The sequence below is a fragment of the Lepidochelys kempii genome, chromosome 26 (assembly GCF_965140265.1).
Source record: "Lepidochelys kempii isolate rLepKem1 chromosome 26, rLepKem1.hap2, whole genome shotgun sequence".
Lineage (NCBI taxonomy): Eukaryota > Metazoa > Chordata > Testudines > Cheloniidae > Lepidochelys > Lepidochelys kempii.
The window spans coordinates 14,185,781-14,203,461 of record NC_133281.1 but is presented as its reverse complement, the minus strand read 5'-3'; the positions used below and the strand labels follow the sequence as shown (position 1 = coordinate 14,203,461).

At 61.3% G+C, this 17,681-nt stretch overlaps 1 protein-coding gene across 8 annotated transcripts in view; it reads left to right on the top strand.

Moving 5' to 3' along the window:
- Positions 1 to 6,930: 6,930 nt before the first annotated feature.
- Positions 6,931 to 17,681, top strand: part of CAMK2B (calcium/calmodulin dependent protein kinase II beta) — a 141,529-nt gene continuing 130,778 nt past the window's right edge. For 7 of the 8 annotated variants that reach the window (XM_073325408.1, XM_073325407.1, XM_073325406.1 and 4 more), the window contains exon 1: positions 6,933 to 7,048. In XM_073325408.1, coding sequence (XP_073181509.1) covers positions 6,984 to 7,048 — 65 coding nt within the window. In that variant the 5' untranslated portion in view covers positions 6,933 to 6,983. Of the gene's footprint in view, positions 7,049 to 17,681 lie in introns of all 8 variants that reach the window. The other variant, XM_073325409.1, reaches the window with a different exon arrangement.

Below are 17,681 nucleotides of genomic sequence, written 5' to 3'. Positions count from 1 at the left end.
CAGCTCAAGAGCTTGAGTGCCAGCCCCAAGGCAGACGGTCAGGAATGGGGGCACAAAAACCCCAAATTGGCTGGGAGTTTTAGACTAAAATTTCACTTACCAAGTGTCAACTCCTCAACCCCTATAACATCTTTCCCATGCAGTCAGACGGTCCCCGTGGGCACTCTGATCTGTCTTGTACCCAGGCAAGCCTGCCTTTGTGATAGATGGTCCCTTACATCAAAAATCACAGCAATAGTCAGTCCCAAGGGAGCAGTCACTTATCCCTGCTCAATTGCACCTTAGGTCTCCCACCAAAGACAACGCTTCTGGCTGATCTTATAACAAACTATCTCGAAAGATTTATTACCTAGGAAAAAGAAATCCCAGAATTATTTACAAGGTTAAAGCAGGTAAACATACATACATGCAACTGAGTTAAGTTTCAAAAGTAATAGGAGCTTCTTTAAGAAATAAGCTCTCTGTGTCCTTTAGTGCTAACCCAGGCCAAGCGCTAGGGATCTTTTGCTTATGCCTAGTAATCCTTGCCCCTCAGAGTCCAAGCAGCATTAAAGAGACAGTCCCCCCTTGATGGGGCTTTTTTATTCCTTCTGCTTTTAGTTGCAAATTCAGCTGGTGGGAGGAATTCGGTGGCACATCTCCCCTTCATGCAGGGGGCTAGGGTGGGGGAAGCAATCAACAAAGTCTTTTTGTTCCCTGATGTTCCACAAGGCTTTGTCTGGCGCTGAGAGGCTGCCTTTCTTGGGCAGGAGATAACCCTCCAGTTGGAAAAGAGTATTTCACACTTGTTCATGAGTCTCTCCTCTCTGGTGATTGACAGCTGCTGAGCAAACACTTAAAATCCCTATCCTGCCTGAAAAGGTAAGATTCATGAGTGAAATTAACGCATGCAGTAATTTACAGGGATTTCATAAAGTTTTAAGACGTTCTTCTAATTCTAATACCGATTGTAACAGTACCAACACACAGGTGAGCCACTCTGGTGCCAGCTCTCTATTTTTCGGAGTTCAGTGGAGACCTAGGGGCCTTGGCATCAGTTGGCACCTGGTCTGCCACCGTGTCACCCCTTTTTGGACATAAGCAGTTAGCCAAAATACGAGGCCCTGTGAGTTGTTTCCACTAGGAGGAGAGGCTCATGCTGAAGCCAGGTATCCTTGGCACTATTGTTTATTTACGAAGTCCTGTTTCCCTGAACAAAGCAACAGCCAAACAGGAGGCAATTTCTTTGCTCCCAGCCCCTTTCTAGCCCACACTCTGCCCAAAAGCGCTCTTTCTCAGAGCCACACATCACAGCGGATCTCTTGACACCCCTGTGCTATGGCAGCTCACGCACTTGTGGGCAAGCGGGCTACTGCCCGTTACCAAGCCAGGGTGATCAGCGCCACTTGGGAGACGACAATTATGTCCTTACAGAGTGGAAGCCTGGGTGAGAAAGCGAGTCCAACACATGAAATAAATCCAGGAGTCCATCCCGCATCGGCCTCCTTGTCCACTTGATTGTAGCTCCTGGAGCAGGCTTCCCAGACTACTCTCTGGCTTGGCCAGCCTGGCTGCAGCCGTCCCCTGACCTGACCTGGCTTCTTCCCCAGGCTGTGACTTGCTCCACAAGTCGGTGGAGCAGTGGCTCCTCTGGTGGAAAAGTGCCCAGCTTGGCACCTGGAGGATGGTCTGCAAGGCCTGGGCTTCCTGGATACGGAGGCCATCCGTCAGCTCCAGGCCCTGCCCATGGAGTTTCGACCTCTGCAAAGGCCACGCTGGGAGCACTGCTGTGCCTGGTGCATGCTTGCTTGCTTTCTCCCCCCTCCCCTTTCTGGTCTTTTTCTGCCTCTTTCCCTGCCACAGAATCCCTCACAAAGTCAGAGCCAGGGAACCCCCTCCTCAGTGCAGAGCCCCCCGCACCTCTGGGCCTGGCAGCGCTCCGCCCCGGCACCCCTGCTTGCCGCACCCGTTATGAACATCCGAAAATGGCTCCAGCCCCGACCCCTCTTTCGTTCTGTATTAAGCACTGCCCCTCCGCCCACATGTGCCTTCTTTTGGGCACCGACACATGCCTGGGTCTGCTTGGAGGCCCCCGGAGGCCCTGATCCTCAAAAGTATTTAGGTCCATGAGAAGCCGGGCCCTATTATGTGGGCCCCAGGGCTCCATAACAGATCTTAGCGGCAACTTACAGCCCTCTTCAATGTAGCACAGCCGTGGGCCAGCCCATAACAGGCTGCCCTTCTGCACAGGTGGTCACGGGGACCGTACAAGCTGCCCCCCCCCCCGCCCCCGAGTGCGTGGGCTGTCAAAGATGGATGCAGACGGAATTAGAGATTACTAGGTGTGCTATGGTCGCGGCACCGAACTGCGCCAGGCGCTGTCCCTGGCCCCCGCCGCTGACAGTCTACGTAGGAAGCTGCACTGGGAATTTACAAGGCGGATCGCTACACTGGGGGGCCTAGCTGGGTAATTGCAGCCCAGGCCTGTTTATGAAGATGCAGCCTAGCGGTGGGAGGAGCAGATGCAATGGGCGCGTCCGGGGGAGAGACCGATGGCCGGCATACTGAAGGGCACAAGCAACTGGGGGAGCCCTGAGCCGAATGTGACTGCCATGCGTTCTGTTCTCCGGGCTTGCCCTGAATAGGGGTCAAGCGACGCGGGAGACAGTGAGTTCTAAGCTCTCCTCCACACGCTCCTGTTGGCTTCTGGGCCCGCCATCATCCCTGCTCCTGAGCAAGATCTTGCACTCCAGGAAACCACCCTTTTCCCCCAATAAAGGTGTCGAGAGGATGCACGAGGGCAGGCCTGGTAGAACTGGGGTTAGAATCCAGATCTCTCGTACGACACACCTGAGTTTCACATCTCTCGTGTGACGCTGCTTAGAGTGAATGTGCCAAGCCTATGTACGGGTCACTGCTGATCTAACCACTAGACATCACTCCCCTTCCAGGGCCAGAATAGAACCCAGGAATCCTGCCTCCCATCTTGCTCCTGCTGCCTGGCAAACAGCAGCATCCCGCCCTCTAGTGGCTGGTCCCTACAGAGGACAATTTAGGCCTCGTCTGTCCGAGAGGGTTGCAACGCTTTAACTTGCACCTGTTTCCTGAAGTGACTTGCTTTGAGGTCATTTAAATCAATTCCCAAGTGACTTACGCCAAACTGGAATACGCCTGGAGCCAGCCACATTTAGAGTCCGCATGGCCTTGGGCGCCGGTTTAATGAAATTGGGTTTCAGTCCCGTTTTCAGTGAAACTAGGACAGCGTTTGAATGTACTCAAGGCTTCCTTCAGCTCAGGAGGGAGAAGCTGAGCTAGGGATTAGCCGGCCTCCGGTCGGACCTGCTGCTGATTCCTGGCTGCACGGAATCCTGTTTGTTACTGGAGTGCCCAGGGACCAGCCACGATCAGGGCACCTTCGCAGAGCAGACAGTCCCTGTCCCCCACGCTTCCAAGGAGGAAGAGCGACCCAGTGGTGAGAGCACATAGGAGACCAGCGCTCATGCCCGGCTCCGTCACGGACTTCCTGTGGCCTTGAGCAAGTCATTTAGCCTCCCTGTACTTCAGTTTCCCATTTTACAGATACTAACGCTTCCCTACGTCCCAGGGGCACTGGGAGGAGTAACAGATCTAGTGATAGGAAGGGCTAGAGAAGAAACAGACATTTATTATTAATCTAAGAGGCAAGACAAGACAGATGCTGGGTAGAAAAACACACTAATCCAGTGGCTTCTGTCACACAGTGGCTGGCTTGAAGGATGAGATGCACGAGCTGCATCAATGGGAATCGTTTAGCCAAAAAACTCCCGGTGCCAACAGCATGTCCCATGTCTGGCACCCAACTGAAGGCACACGGGCTCCCGGAAAGAAGGCAGCCTGGCCCCGATCCTCAAAGGTGCTTAGGAGCCTGGCTCCCCCGGAAATACCCCTGAGGACGCAGGCCTCTGTGTGCTGAGTGGCGAGGCTGCTGTGTAGCAAATGACGGGGACACATCCCAGGAGCATTCAAGGCATCCCTCCACACAGAGCCGGTAAGATTCCCTCGCTTTGGGCTGTGCCTCTCATCTCAGTTCCTTTGGGTTCCATTGTGATCACTGCTGTGTTTCTTAAAGCCCCAGCTCCTGGAGTCAGGTGACTGCGTGAGACTCTCCACTTAAATTTTTTAAAAAGGCAAGCATCTCTCTCCTCGTTGTGGAGAAGAGCTTGCAAAGGTGAACCCTCCAGGCTCCATGCCCAGGAACCCAGTCGAAAGACCCTCTAATGTCGTCATTTTAAAGTCTTCTGATTTTTAAGCTGATCTCGTGGTTCTGCGGGGGGGCTGACTCCTGGGGTTTAAAGCCTGGATCGGCGTGACCATGGACAGGGGTGCCGGAGATGAAAAAGCCTCCTCACCCTGCTCAGCCATGAGGGGATGCACCAGCTGGTGGGTGACCGTCCTCCCCCCCCCCACCCCAACACCCTCATCTCCAGGGCTACATGGTTCATCAGACATGCAGACTTGTGGTGCGGGGGCTCTGGGCTCCATGTCAACTGGCACGATTTCCCCCCAGGAGTTTCCTGCTGGGCTAATTCTGCATCCTTCATTTTCGGTCCTTTCCCTACATGGCACGTTCTGCCCTGGCTCCATCATCTCCTGCTCCAGATGATGCTGGCAGGATGTCCCTTTGGCAGCATCACCCGCAAAGGAGGGACCCCTGGGCTGTGGTCTCTGTAGACATCCCCGCTCTCCAGCTATGCCGGCCTGGCCTTGGAAACCAGCTCGCCGCACAGGGGTTCTCCCTGACCGGGACAGCCAGCTTGGCCGAGTCAGGACATGCCAGGTCAGGAGAGGCCGCTGTGGTGCTAAGCCATGTTGTGATCAGCCCAGGTGCCCTGATGGAGCCAGAGCTGGGTCTGAGTGGGTCTCGTTACAGAGCTTTTTCTCCTTCCCTTGACTGTGGACGTGGAAATTTTCTAGGTCTAAAGCCAGCAGCATTCCCTTGAGCCTTGTCACAGAAGCTATAACAGGAATCTGCCTTCACACCCTTTGGAGTGTGAACACTCCTCCCCACCCCCACTATTGCCGTACAAGTCCCACTGTTACTGATTCGCAATGGTGTCCACGCTGAATGGGGCGGGGGGGCTGGACAAGACAGTGGACCGGAACTTAGGAGACCTGGATTCTCCTCCCAGCCCTGCCATTCCCCTGTCGGTGACCTTGGGCAAGTCACTCCCCTCCCCAGCCATCTGTGCCTCAGTTTCCCCCCCTATAAAATGAGAATAAGGATACTGACCTTCTTGTAAAGTGCTTGGAGATCTACCGATAAGAGCGCCGTGGGAGTAGTTCGGATTTCTAGCAACCAAAATGATGGTTGTCTATGGGTCAGGGCCCAGGCCAGCGGCTGTGGTCTCAACCCAGGGCAGATCGTTGGCTCTAACCCGGTTCAGTGTGGCGGCCATGAGGATGCCTCTGCCCCTTTCGCAACTAGGATGGTGCAACCCCCTGGCCAGAGCCTGGGAACAACTGGGACTACAGGGCCTGGCCACTCAGGGCTAGTCAGCCCATACATCTGGGGCCCCCGGGCAGAAGTGTGCCCTTGCTGAGCAGCCCCGAAGCGTGAATGATTCCCAAACCGATCTCGAGGGATAGCTTGGCTGCTGGCACAGGGGCTCTTCTCCCACTCTCGTTACTGTAGGATCTGAGCACCTCCCAGTCATGCTTGAGGACACATCTGTGGGGGTGTTTGCGGGGGGAGAGGGACGTGGCAGGGGGAGTGGCTTGTTGGGGTCGGATTGTTTGTTTTATTTAAATGTGCATCTTGGTGTCTATTTCTGTTGGAGGAGGCAAGGTCAAGGGAACGCACTGGGTACTTGGAGCAGAAGTGGGGGCCTCTGGGGTGGGTGTCTAGGGGTGGGGAGGCTCCGGGTGGGTCTGGCAGCACTGTTTGGGTTGGTGGAGGGGGAGTTTGCTCCACAGGCAGGGACCGGGCCCTGGGCTAGCCCTGTCTCAGGCATTGTGTAGAGGGTCCATCGCCCGGAGTTCCACCGTGACCAGGTGAACCCCCACCTCCCCTTGCAGGAACCTGGATGGTGGTCCTGAACTACCCTTACAGCCGTGCGGCCCCCGGCTCCACCGCTCCCTGGGTCTAGGTGCAACAGGCTGGCACGTGGGGGTGCAGGGTGATGGGCCCTGTGTGCCCCCGTCTCTCAGACCAGGCAGCGGTGCTATATTGCACTTTAATGGCCTTTTATGGCCTAGCCCCATGACCTCCGGCCCCGGGGGTGAGGGGCTGATGCAGAAGGGAGGGGCCTAGGGCAGAACCAGGGTGTCACCTCCTTAGCAGAGATCCTGGCCCTTGGCAGATGCCCTGTCTGGGGCATGGCCTGTATTTTTGCCTGGCTGGCCACAATAAGAAACAGAGACCGGACAAGCCGAAACCAGACCACATTCCCCATCTCCCCCAACCTCCCCTCCAAGTAGAGCCCAGGTCCCAAGCACCAAGGGGTCTGTGCCCCTTTCCGTCTCAGGGGAGGGGCTCTGGCTCCCTGGGGTGGGAGTGAGGAGGAGATCTGGGGCTCTTGGGGGGGGGTGCTCTATGGGGAGGGGCTGGTTCTAAGTGGGGGCTCTCTGTGTGTGGGGAGGCTCCTTGGCTTCTGCTGGGGGGACCCTAACGATGTGGGGCCTGACACCACCCCATACCCTGGGTGCAGGGGTCGCTGGGCTGGCCGTACCCCTCCCCTGGCTGCGGGGGTCCCCGAGGGGCTGGGGTACGGCCAGCCCAGCGACCCCTGCACCCAGAGGTCGCCCGTGCCCGTTCCCCCCCCGAGTCCCTTGCTCCGGTGTGGGGCGGGGGGGGCCGGCGGCGGGGTGCATGTGTGGTGGGAGTGGGGGGGGGGATCGCCGCTCGCAGGGAGCCTCGGAGCGCAGCGGGCTGGGTGGCTCCTGCCCCCGCCCCTGCCAGCCCCTCCCTCCCCCGCTGCCAGGCGGAGCCGGAGCCCAGCTCATTGCGGAGCGAAGCGGCAGCCGCGATGGCAACCACCGTGACCTGCACCCGCTTCACCGACGAGTACCAGCTGTACGAGGAAATTGGCAAGTAAGGAGCCGCGTCTGGAACCAGCGGCGCTCCCCGGGGCCGGGGCGCACTGGCTGCGGGGCGGGGGGGGGAGCCTGCGCCCCTCGGGGGGGGGATCTGGGGGTCATTCCCCTCCCCCCTTTACAGGGCCTGATGGGAGGAGCCGGGGGTACTGCGCCCCCCCCCCCGCGCCCGGCACGGGTGCGGGGCAGGGGGTGCGCTCTCCATTGCGCCCTGGGCGCACGGGCTGGGGGAGGGAAGCCCCGCGGGGGTGGCTGGAAGGTGGCTGCTGGCTCTGGGGTGCCACCGTGCTGGGGGTTCCCTAGTGTGTGTGGGGGGGGGGGGGGAGCCTGGCCCAGGCTGCTCTGGTTGCCAGCTGCCCCCCCTCCCCTTGGGCATCCTGCGACTTGCCATGTGCCGGGGCTGGGCAGTGGGCAGCCCTCGCCCGGCCGCGGGTGGCAGCAGGGCGGGGGGGCTGGGGGCTCGCTTGCCGGCCGGAGCTCGCAGCCATGACGCATTATGCAGGAGGAATGGGAACCATCTGGAGAATGGCATTAGCCCTTCAGCGAGTCCCTTGTGCCAGAAACCCTAGACCCCCCCCCCCCCCGCCCTCGGCTCCCCTGCGGCGCTGGATCCTCCCCACCCCCTCTCCGGCTTGGGCTCGCCGCGTATTTATAGGCTCCTGCAGCCGGTTCTGCGGGGCTCACCCAGCCCCCTCGCCCCCACTGCAGTGGTTTGTCCGCCTGGCCCGGCGCAGCCCCGGGGACCGGCCCTCCCCAGCCTGCTCTTGCTCCTCGGTCATTAGTTGCATTTAGAAACACGCTTCTCCCCCCCCCCCCGCCGCTGATTTTTTGGCTGGGGGGGGCGCTCTTGGTGATGCCCCTGGGCTGGGGAAGGCTCCACCCACTCTGGCACCCTGCCCCAGGCTGGCAGCAATCACCCCTCTTTGCATTCAGCGCCATGTGCTGGCGCTGGAGGAGGGGGAGGGGAGCTGGAGCGCCCCCCCCCCCGGGAGGATCAGCGGGGAAATACCCTGCGCCCAGGGCTCCGGAGTGGCGATGCCACAGAGCGGGCAGCCCGTGGGTGCTGGGCATGGGGAGGAGCTGCCCTGGCGGGTTGGCTCAGCACCCCCCCCCACGTGCCTAGAGGTCGCCCGTGCCCGGCTGGGGGCTGGCATAGCTGCCCCTCCAGTGAGCAAGGGGCTGGGGCTGCCGTGTGTGGCCGACCCATGGTCCCTGCTGGGGTCTGCCCTTGCGCCAGCGGGAGAGCGCGCCAGGTGGGCACCCTGCCATCTGCACGCCCACGCTGGTACTCGGCCTCTGTGCCGCCTAGTAAGGGGGCTTTCCCCACCCCAGCTGCCCCCCGAGAGGTCCGGCTGCTGGGAGCGTCTCCTGGAATGCCCCCCCCCACTGTTAGCTCCGTGGCTGTCGGAAGTCACTGGCTTTGGGGGGCGTCTCCAGGCTGAGACCCCTTAAAGCGGCCTGGGTTGCCGCGAGGCGGTGCTTGGCGCTAGCCCAGACTCGGGACCTTTGGGGGTGTCTCAAGCTGAGCAGTGAGTTTGGGGTGTCCCAGCTGAGTGCCCCCCCCCAACTGGGATAATCTTGGCCCTGGCGTTTCACACCCCCTGAAAATGTTCCATTCCTGGCAAACTGGCTCCATCTTTAATGCAAGTCTGGCAACCCCATAACGACCTGCCTCAACCCCCCCGCTTCCCAAAGACCTGCAAACAGACAGGGACTTTGCGGCGTCCCGCTGCCCCCTCCCTCGCCGCTTGGCTGAGCCGCATGGATTTAGCTCTCTCCGTCTTTCCTTCTACCCCAGCTCCCAGCCGCCTGCCTTGCCCGGCTGGGAGCCCCTGCCGGTTTTTCTACATCTGCTACTTGGACCGCCGGCGCTTTGGGGTGGGGATTCTTTTGGTTCCGTGTCTGTCCAGCGCCTGACACAACAGGGTCGGGCCCTGACTGGCGCTTCTAGGCGCTCGGAGAATATGCTCCGTATTAGTCGGGTGCCCAGAAACCAACACGAGATGCCAGGTGGGCTCTGCCCAGAGGTGTGGAGAGAGATTGTCCCCTCTTCGCTACAGAGAGAGGGGCCGGGGGCTCGGTCATAGGCGTCTGTGGAGTCACCCCGTCTCTGGGGGCCTCCGTTCCCATGTGGTCACTGGGGACAGCAGCTCGGCCCGTCCCTCCGGAGGTGGAGAAACAGGCTCAGGATTGTGGGGTGCTCAGAGGCGTAGTCAGGGGCGGGCCCAGATGTTGAACGTGCCCTGGAGGGGTGCAGGGCGTGAGGCGTCCGGGAGTGAGGGCGCTGAGGGGGTGTGGGTGGGTCTTTGCCGGAGCTGTATAGAGAGGGACCCCCCCCTTCCTGCTGCAGCCCCGGCCGCTGGGTTTCCACCTGTCTCTGGAGGCTCTTTGAGAGGCGTGAATTCGGCGTGGGTGCCGGATCGGGGGCCTTGGAAATGCCGGCCAGGAGCCCGCCCCCCAGAGGAGCCGGGCACCGCAGGGCTGCTCCGGAACGGGCTGGCGGGCTTGTCGGCCAGGCTCCCTCCGCTCCGTCGGCGGGGTGCCTGGCTACGCCCCCGGCTTCGGAGCAGCCCCCCGGAGGAACCCCTTGGCTGGGTCAGATCCCCGGGGGGGCGCGCTGGGCCTCGCAGCCGCCGGAGCCTGAGCCCCGGGGGGCTCCTGCTTCCCCCCACAAGCGAAGTCGCACGGAGCGAAGTCGAAGCCAGTCGCACGGAGCCGGGGACGCTCTGCCGGGAGGCGGCCCCCGCGCCCGGCCTTGGTGGGTCCCCTGGAAGGCGGCGCAGGACGGCCCGAGCTTGGCCTGGAGAAAGGAAGGGTCAAGGGTAGCCCAGAGCGACCTGCAGTGAACTTCGTCTCCCTCTCACTCGGTCCCCAGGTCAGCCAGAGCCCCAGCTGCACTGAGGTCCCTTCGTCTTCCCCGAGAGCAAAGGGAATCCTCCTTCCCCGCGCCGGGCAGCCACCCAATGCCTGGGGAAACTGAGGCACGCCAGGCTGATAAAAATACTGCAGCAAATTCTCACTTTGGCACACTGGGCGTGGTCCAGGCCTGAGGACTAAGCCCCTCTGCTGGGACACAGCAGCTGCCCCGCGGGTGCCGAAGTGGGGCTGCTCCAGAACCTGGTGGAGCTCAGATACCAGGGTGATGGGTGTGTTTGAAATATCTCAGCGGATCAACCGTGGCTGCCAGTCTGCTCGGAGCCCCGTGCGACGGGGGGTCTCTGCGTGGTCTGGGCCCAGCCTGCCCGTAGAGGTGACCCAGCTCCCTGCCCCTGGCTAAGTGAGGCCTGCTCTTGCGCTCCAGGACTGTCTTGGTGAGGCTCCTAAGTCCTGCACAGATGGACCCGTGCCAGGGGTGTGGGCTGCCCTCTTGGCTCCTGCAGCAGGCCCCCTGCTAGCCTGTCCTTCGGGGGTGCCGGGCTTTGATCCCTTGGGGGCCTGGGAGGGTTGCTTTTGCAGGAAGGCCCTTTGGCGTGGAGGGGGCTGGCGGGTGGGGGCGAGGCTATAGTGCGGCACGTAGGTCCCTGCCCCGAGGCAGCTTGGCCAATAGATAGTAGCCCACCTCGGCTGCGGTGTGTGGCAATCACGGAGTAAACAGCGGGTGGCTTCCAGGATCCAGCCAGGAGAGCCTGGAACCGGGGCTGCTGGGTTCCCGGGGAAGCTCAGGCTGGGCCCAGGCCGGGGCAGTGGCCTGGCTCCTGGCGTGCAGGCCCTGCCTGTCTGCCCCCCTGGCGCATGCTCCTTGGAGGCTCGGGCTGGGGAAGGAACGGGGCCAAGGAGGTGAACAGCAGCAGCTGGGCTGGTGAGGGGCGTTTGCGGGACCAGCCTCCCTGAGAAGTAAAGAAGGGCCTGGCTCTTCCATCTCACTCCCCCCCAGTGGAGTTCAAAGTGGGGAGACTGAGGCCCAGAGCAGGCGAGTGACTCACCTAGTAGGCCGGTGGCATAACCCGGACCCAGCTCCCCGGTTGAGCTGCTCTAGGCACTAGGCCACGCTGCCTGTCCTAGCGCAGAGGGGGCTGCCCCCAGCTGCAGGGCCTTGTGGCCAGGGCTGACTCCTCTCCCCGGCAACCGAGGCATGAGAGGGTCCCCTTCGCCTGTCAAGTCAATGCGGGGAGGAGGTGCCAGGCAAGGCCGGGTAGAGTGGGGGTCATGCAAGGTCAGCACAGGAATGGCAGAACTCCTGGGGGGTCGGAGAGCAGCGAGCCCGGGTAGAGACTTCCATGGGGGAGACTCTAAAGAGGGCACTGTGAGAACCCAGCTAATAATGATCCCTAGCTCTTATCCAGCACTTTTCCTCAGTAGCTCTCACCATGCTTCCCGGGGGAGGGGGCTGGTCAGGATCACTTGTCAGAGGGGGAAACTGAGGCACAGAGTGACTTGCCCATGGCTGCCCCGCAGGCCAGTGGCAAAGCTGGGAATAGAACCCACGTCTCCCGAGGCCCATTCCAGTGCTCTGTCTGCTACCTTGGGGGGAAGACCGGTGGAACAACCAATGAATGACACAGGGGTCTCAGACAGAGCAGGAGCGCCCATGTTTACCCTTCATCATCATACAAGGACAAGGGGTGGGTGAGTGGCAGCTGCCTGAAACCAGGAAAGACAATTATTGCACATCTGGTAATTACCCGGTGGAACTCACTGCCACAAGATCTGACCGAGGTCCGGAGCTCAGTGAGGTTCCCGAGAGGACTGGACAGTTATCTGGACAGGGAAACAGACGGTTCCCAGTTACAGACGTTAGCAGCGAGGTATAAAAGAAGGGGGCCTCATCTAACACCCCCGCCTGGCCTCAGCCTGGGAACCAGGCTCTAGGGAGAATGTCCCCATGGGCAGGCTTTCCCCAGTGCCTCTGGGGCCAGACCAGTGGGGCTGCCCTGACTAGCCCCAAACCCTCTGGGCCCTGGCACCTGTTCAGAAGCTGGCGGCCTCTCCCAGCTCCCCCTGCCCTTGTTATCCCACCCCTGGGCTGCGGTGCCGGTCAGCTCCCTCTCATGGGGGGCCCCGCCAGCCCCACCCACCCTCCCTTTGCCACTGCCCGTCCTCTCTCTGCGCCGGCTCCCGGCCGGGACCCCGGGCAGCGCCCAGCTCGCCCCAGGCGGGCGCTGGGCTCCGGGTTTCGGGAAGGGGGGGTCAAGGCTCGGCCGTGGTGGCGTTGCCCTGAGCCGCTGGCTCTTGCCCGTTCAGCGGGAGGCTCCTTAGCCGGCTGGACCGGGAGAAACAAGGCACCCGGCCCAGAAGCAGCAGCCGCAGCGGGGGTGTGAGCAGAAGGGTTCGGGGTGCCGGGCTGGGCAGCGCCTCCGGGGATGAGCGCACTCTCAAGGGGGGGGCTATAAACATGGGGGGGCTCTGCTGTTGGGGGGGGGGAGAAACTGGCCCTCGGGGGGGTCATGCGGCCCTGCAGTGCCGGGAAGCTGGGGGTTATAGGCCACGGACCGGGCGGTGCGTCCAGGGGGGGCCGTAGCCCGGGGTTCGGGCCGCATCCGTCGGGGCGACCCTGCAGCTCCCCTGGAGCCCGAGGGCCCCAGGCTGTGTCGGCCCCGGGGCCGGGGTGCTGCTGCCCGGCTCCGGGGGGGGATCCCGGCGGACGCAGGGCGGGATTAGCGCAGCGAGGGGATTACAGCCTGGCCGTCCTGCGGGGTGCGCGGAGCCCCACTGGCCCGGAGCACGGGCGGGCTGGTGTGGACGTGGCGCTGCCTGGCTGGGTTATGCCCCGCTGCAGCCCCGGGGGGCCCGAGCCCCGCTGGGGCACGGAGCTGGGGAGCAAAGGCGGCGGCGGGCAGCGCAGCGGTGCGCGGTGGGAAGGCGGCGAGGAGCCGCGGTTGAAGCCCGGTCTCGGGGCTGCAGGGGGCAGGGATTAGACAGCGGGATGGACCCCCCCCCCGCCCCGGCGCTCGCCGTTCTGCGGGGCCAGGAGCAGCTGGGGCTGCGAGTTCGAGGCCCCCAGCCCCTTCCCTCTGCGGGCCGCCCGCGGGGCAGAACAAACCGGACCCCCGGGGGGGGGGCAGCTCTGCTCTCTGCTCCCCCCGCCGGCCTCCCTGCTGGCTCGGCCAGCCCGCTCCGTGCCCCAGCCTCGCCGGCTGCGTGCCCGGGATGGGGCATCTCGCTCGGCGGGGGAGCGGAGTGTGCGGGTCCCCTGCCCCCGACATGCCAGGCGAGGAGAGGGGCAAGCCGGCTCGGGGCAGGAGGCGAGCCTGTTCCCCCCTCCCCGGGACAGGCTCGGTTCTGGGTGGACGGGGAGGGCTCAGGCTCTGCAGAGACCCTCCGGGCCCGCGAGCAGCGCGGCGGGGGCGGTTCCTAGATTGCAGCCGGCTCTGGGGGCTGGGCAGGGCCCCCCCGGGGGGACTCCCGGCCCCTGCCCCCCTGTGCCCCTGCCCGGTGCTGCCCGCCCGCGCTCGCTTCCTCGCCCCCCTGCAGCAATCCTCAATCCGGGGCGCCCGGCGTTTCCACGGCAACAGACTGCGCCGGCGAACCCGGGCTCCTGCCTCCGCTTGCCGGGGTTTCTAAGGCGTGTGGCTCCGCCCACCTGGGACTCTCCCCTAGCTGTTAGCAGTACGGGGACTATGACACACAGGGAGGCTACTTTGACGTCGCGGACTCTCTCCAGGAGGAGGCAGTGCCCTCCCCTGCCCCCTGTCCATTGCCAGGCTTGTCAGCCATGATCCTTCCCCAGCGCTTTCCATCCTCAGCCTGCCCCTTCCTTGGCCTTAGCACAGCGACCCCAGCCTCTCCTGCAGCGAGGTGGGTTTCATTACCCGCCCCCGTCCCCTTTACAGAGGGGCAGGGCATGGGCAAGGTCAGATCTACCGGGTGGCAGAGCTGGGGAAGAACCCAGGAGTCCTGGCTTTAGCTGCCGCTGGCCCAGATCAGAGGCACCAGGGACGCTGTGCGCTTCCCTCTTCCCCCGTTCTCTCCAGGGTGCCCATGCTGGGGCCTCTGACCCACGGCTTGATGCCCGCCCCAGTTTGCTGTTGTCGATCGCTATGGGAGCGCTGGCTGGGCTGGTTCTGAGCTCTCCCCAGGCATCAGCCCAGCCCACTGAGAGCCGGGGGTGAGCTTCTCCCGGGGCCGGGTTCTCTGGGAGAGCTGGTGCCATCTTTGCAGCGGGCGGGCCCCAGGTGCCAGCGGGGAAGGGCAATTAGAACGGCAGAAGGGGGCGAGCAGGTCACCTGGCAGGCCTGGGCTGTGCTTCCTGTTTGGGGGGCCTTTCCGAGCTGGTCTGGGCTTTTGGATTTGTGGGAGCAGATGTGCTGATGCTGGAGAACTGCAGGGGGACACCCCAAGCCTGCCTTGCCTGGGGAGGGTGCTCAGAGGGGTCGCCCTGCGTGGGCCTCGGGGGCAGGGGGACTTGCGCAGAGCCAGAGCCCCTTATTCCCAGCCGAGCCTCCGCTTTGAACTCTGGTTGAAGGGATGGGGATGCCAGATCTCCCCACTCCCCGACACCAGGTCTCTGCCACAGGGCTGGAGGCCATCACGCTGACCCGTCCTGTGCTCTCCCCTCTGTATGCACCTATTGTCTCTTGTCTTGCTTATCGGCTCTCCCAGGCGGGGAGCGTCTGTCTGTTCCGAGTTTGTACAGTGCCTAGCACAATGCGGGCCCTGCTCTGTGACTGGCCGGCGTAGGTGCTCCTGTAACTAACCAAGGCAGTAATGGGCCCTGGGAGATTGCTGGTCTCAGCATTGTTGCTTCAAGTTTATGGTGGGGGGGTACCAGCTTTTGGGGGGAATCCTTCTGTGGAGGGGGCTGCAGGATTAGGGGGAGCAAACCTGGGGTCTGCTTCTGGGCACTGGTGCTGCGGGGTGGTGAGGGCAGAGAGGAAGGGTGGCCCAGTGGCTAAGGCACTAGTTTGGCACTTGGTTCAATTCCCCACTCAGCCCTAGACTGATTCCCTGGGGGGCTGTGGACTAATCACTGAGGCCTAGAGCTCTGAAGGCATTCAGGTGCCTGAACCCCTTTGGGGAATGAGATTTCAGCTCCTAAACCCATTAGGTGTTGCAACGCTGAGCGTAACAGTGCCTGGAAACCTTTATAAGCCTGGGCCTTCTTTGCTGGGCCTTGGGTCTCCCCTGACTCCAATGGGATTAACAGCCCTGCCCCACCACCTGGCGGGGTGATGATCCATCTCTTGCAATGCGCTGCAGGGATGGGGGCTGGAGAAGCAGCCTGGTAGACAGGAGGGACTATGATAAAGACACTGTTGCTGGGTGGGTGGTGGTTTCTATGCTTTAATATGGGGGAGGCGCGGGGGCCTCTCCCTTACTCTATAAGGGACAATCTCGCTGGTCAGTCCATGCAGGATGCTGTGTCTTGCTGACAGGCCAGAAGCAAGAGCTCCTGGGTTAGGCCCTTCTCCACCTGAAGTGCTGGGTGCTGAACCAGGCTTTGGGGCACGGAAGCCCTGCTCTGGGGGTTAGATGCTCCATGGCACGTCAGCCATTCCAGTCGTTGATTGCTAGTCAGGGCCGTGTCCGGGAATTTCACCCCCCGGAGCAGCCTGAGACGGGCTCTGGTCAGTCCCTGTCCCTTCCTCGCATGCTGGGACTGGACCACTCCCCTGGGCACAGGAAGGGGCTGGGGCTGGGATCGGCGCACTAGAGATGGGGGTGGGCTGGTCTGAACGCTGAGCTGGGTACACAGATCAGAGGCGGGGTGGGGGGCAGGTTATCCCCCTGGGAAGGAGAACCTGGTTGGAAGGTCTGGGAGGTGGATGAAGTAGGAGCTGGGGTCTGCACATCTAACTGGATTCAGGAAAGTCACCGATGCCTTCTGCCAAGCGGGGGCCGTGTCTCCTGCTGGTTCTCCGGCTGCAGATCTGGGCACCGTGATCAGCAAACGCTGATTAGACATTTAAACGGGCCCTTTCCACCGTGGAAGAGGCAGTAACACTGGGGACACGTAGGGTACAACTGCCCCAGCAATATCAGGGCCGGGAATTGCCAACGGGCGCAGCTGCCCTGGTGCCTGCTGTAGTGTAGACAGGACTCCGGCGTTTCACCTCTGTGTTGTCTTAGACCCAGCCTTGTCTACACTACAGCTTTTGCCAGTGAAGCTGCGGCCTGGGGTAGTTAAGGGGCCCGGTGTGTGGTGCAGACAAGGCCTCCGGCGGGCACAGCAAACCTGGCAGCACAGCTGGCCAGCCCAGTTTGGGGCTCTGTAGCAGGAAGGATCAGGTCACAGAGCAGGGAGGAGGCAATCTGAGGTAGCTCTGATGCGACTGTCCCTGAGACACAGCATCTGGTCCTGGGTGCCTGCTTACCATCGAGGCACAGAGAGTCTGGAGGGGGGGAACTTCCCGGGAAGGCTCGGCGAAGTGATGGCTAAGGGGTGGGAGGAAGAAGAGGAGTTACTGAAGGCGGTGCCAGGGGGGCATGTGAACCACCTGGCATAGAGGGGCCCCGAGCCTTGATACTGATGCATTTAGATGCTGCCATAATCCCCCTGTTAACTCCAAACAGTTCAGACAACTAGGGACACAGCTGCTGGCATCCTTTGGGCTCGTGCCATGATACTGGGGCAGCTTGTTCTGCCAGGTACAGATGGAATCTGAGCGTGTTCTCTCCATGGTACTGAAGTGTCTTGCTTCTTTAGAGGTCCATTCTGGCCTAGCCTGAGCCCCTGGGGAACTGACCAGGCCCCTAGCAGATATCTTCCCTAACAGAATGCTGGGAATCATTAAGAGAGGGATAGAGAATAAGACAGAAAATATCATATGGCCTGTATATAAATCCAGGGTACGCCCACATCTGGAATGCGTGCAGATCTGGGAGATCCATCTCAAAAAAGATATATTGGACTTGGAAAAGGTTCAGAAAAGGGCAACAAAGATGATTTGGGGGATGGAACGGCTTCCGTATGAGGAGAGATTAACAAGACTGGGACTTTTCAGCTTGGAAAAGAGACGACTAAGGGGGGATATGATTGAGGTCTATAAAATCGTGACTGGTGTGGAGATAGTATATAAGGAAGTGTGATTTATTCCTTCTCATAGCACAAGAACTAAAGGTCACCCAATAAAATTAATATGCAGCAGATTTAAAACAAACAAAAGGAAGTATTTTTTCACACAATGCACTGTCAACCTGTGGAACTCCTTGCCAGAGGATGTTGTGAAGGCCAAGACTATAACAGGGTTCAAAAAAGAACTGGGTAAATTCAGGGTGGATAGGTCCATCAATGGCTATTAGCCAGGATGGACAGGGATGGTGTCCCAAGCCTCTGTTTGCCAGAAGCTGGAAATGGGCGACAGGGGATGGATCAGTTGATGATTCCCTGCTCTGTTCCCTCCGGGGCACCTGGCCCTGGCCATGGCCTCTGGCCACTGTCGGAAGACAGGACACTGGGCTAGATGGACCTCTGGTCTGACCCAGTATGGCCGTTCTTATGTCCCCTCTCCTCTCTCAGACCCCAAGGAGCCGTGTGCCCAGCACTGGTAGGAGGAAGTCCTTGAGGAAGGATGGCTCAGTGGTTAGAGCACAATCCTATCCCTGCTCTGCTACAGATTTCCTGTGTGACCTTGGGTGGCTGTCTCTGGCCATCAGTTCTCCACCTGTACGATGGAGATGTTCGATGCCTTGCTCCAGGGGACAAATCCCTTGCCAGGTGCTCAGATCCTCCTGTGATGGGGGTCACAGATAGG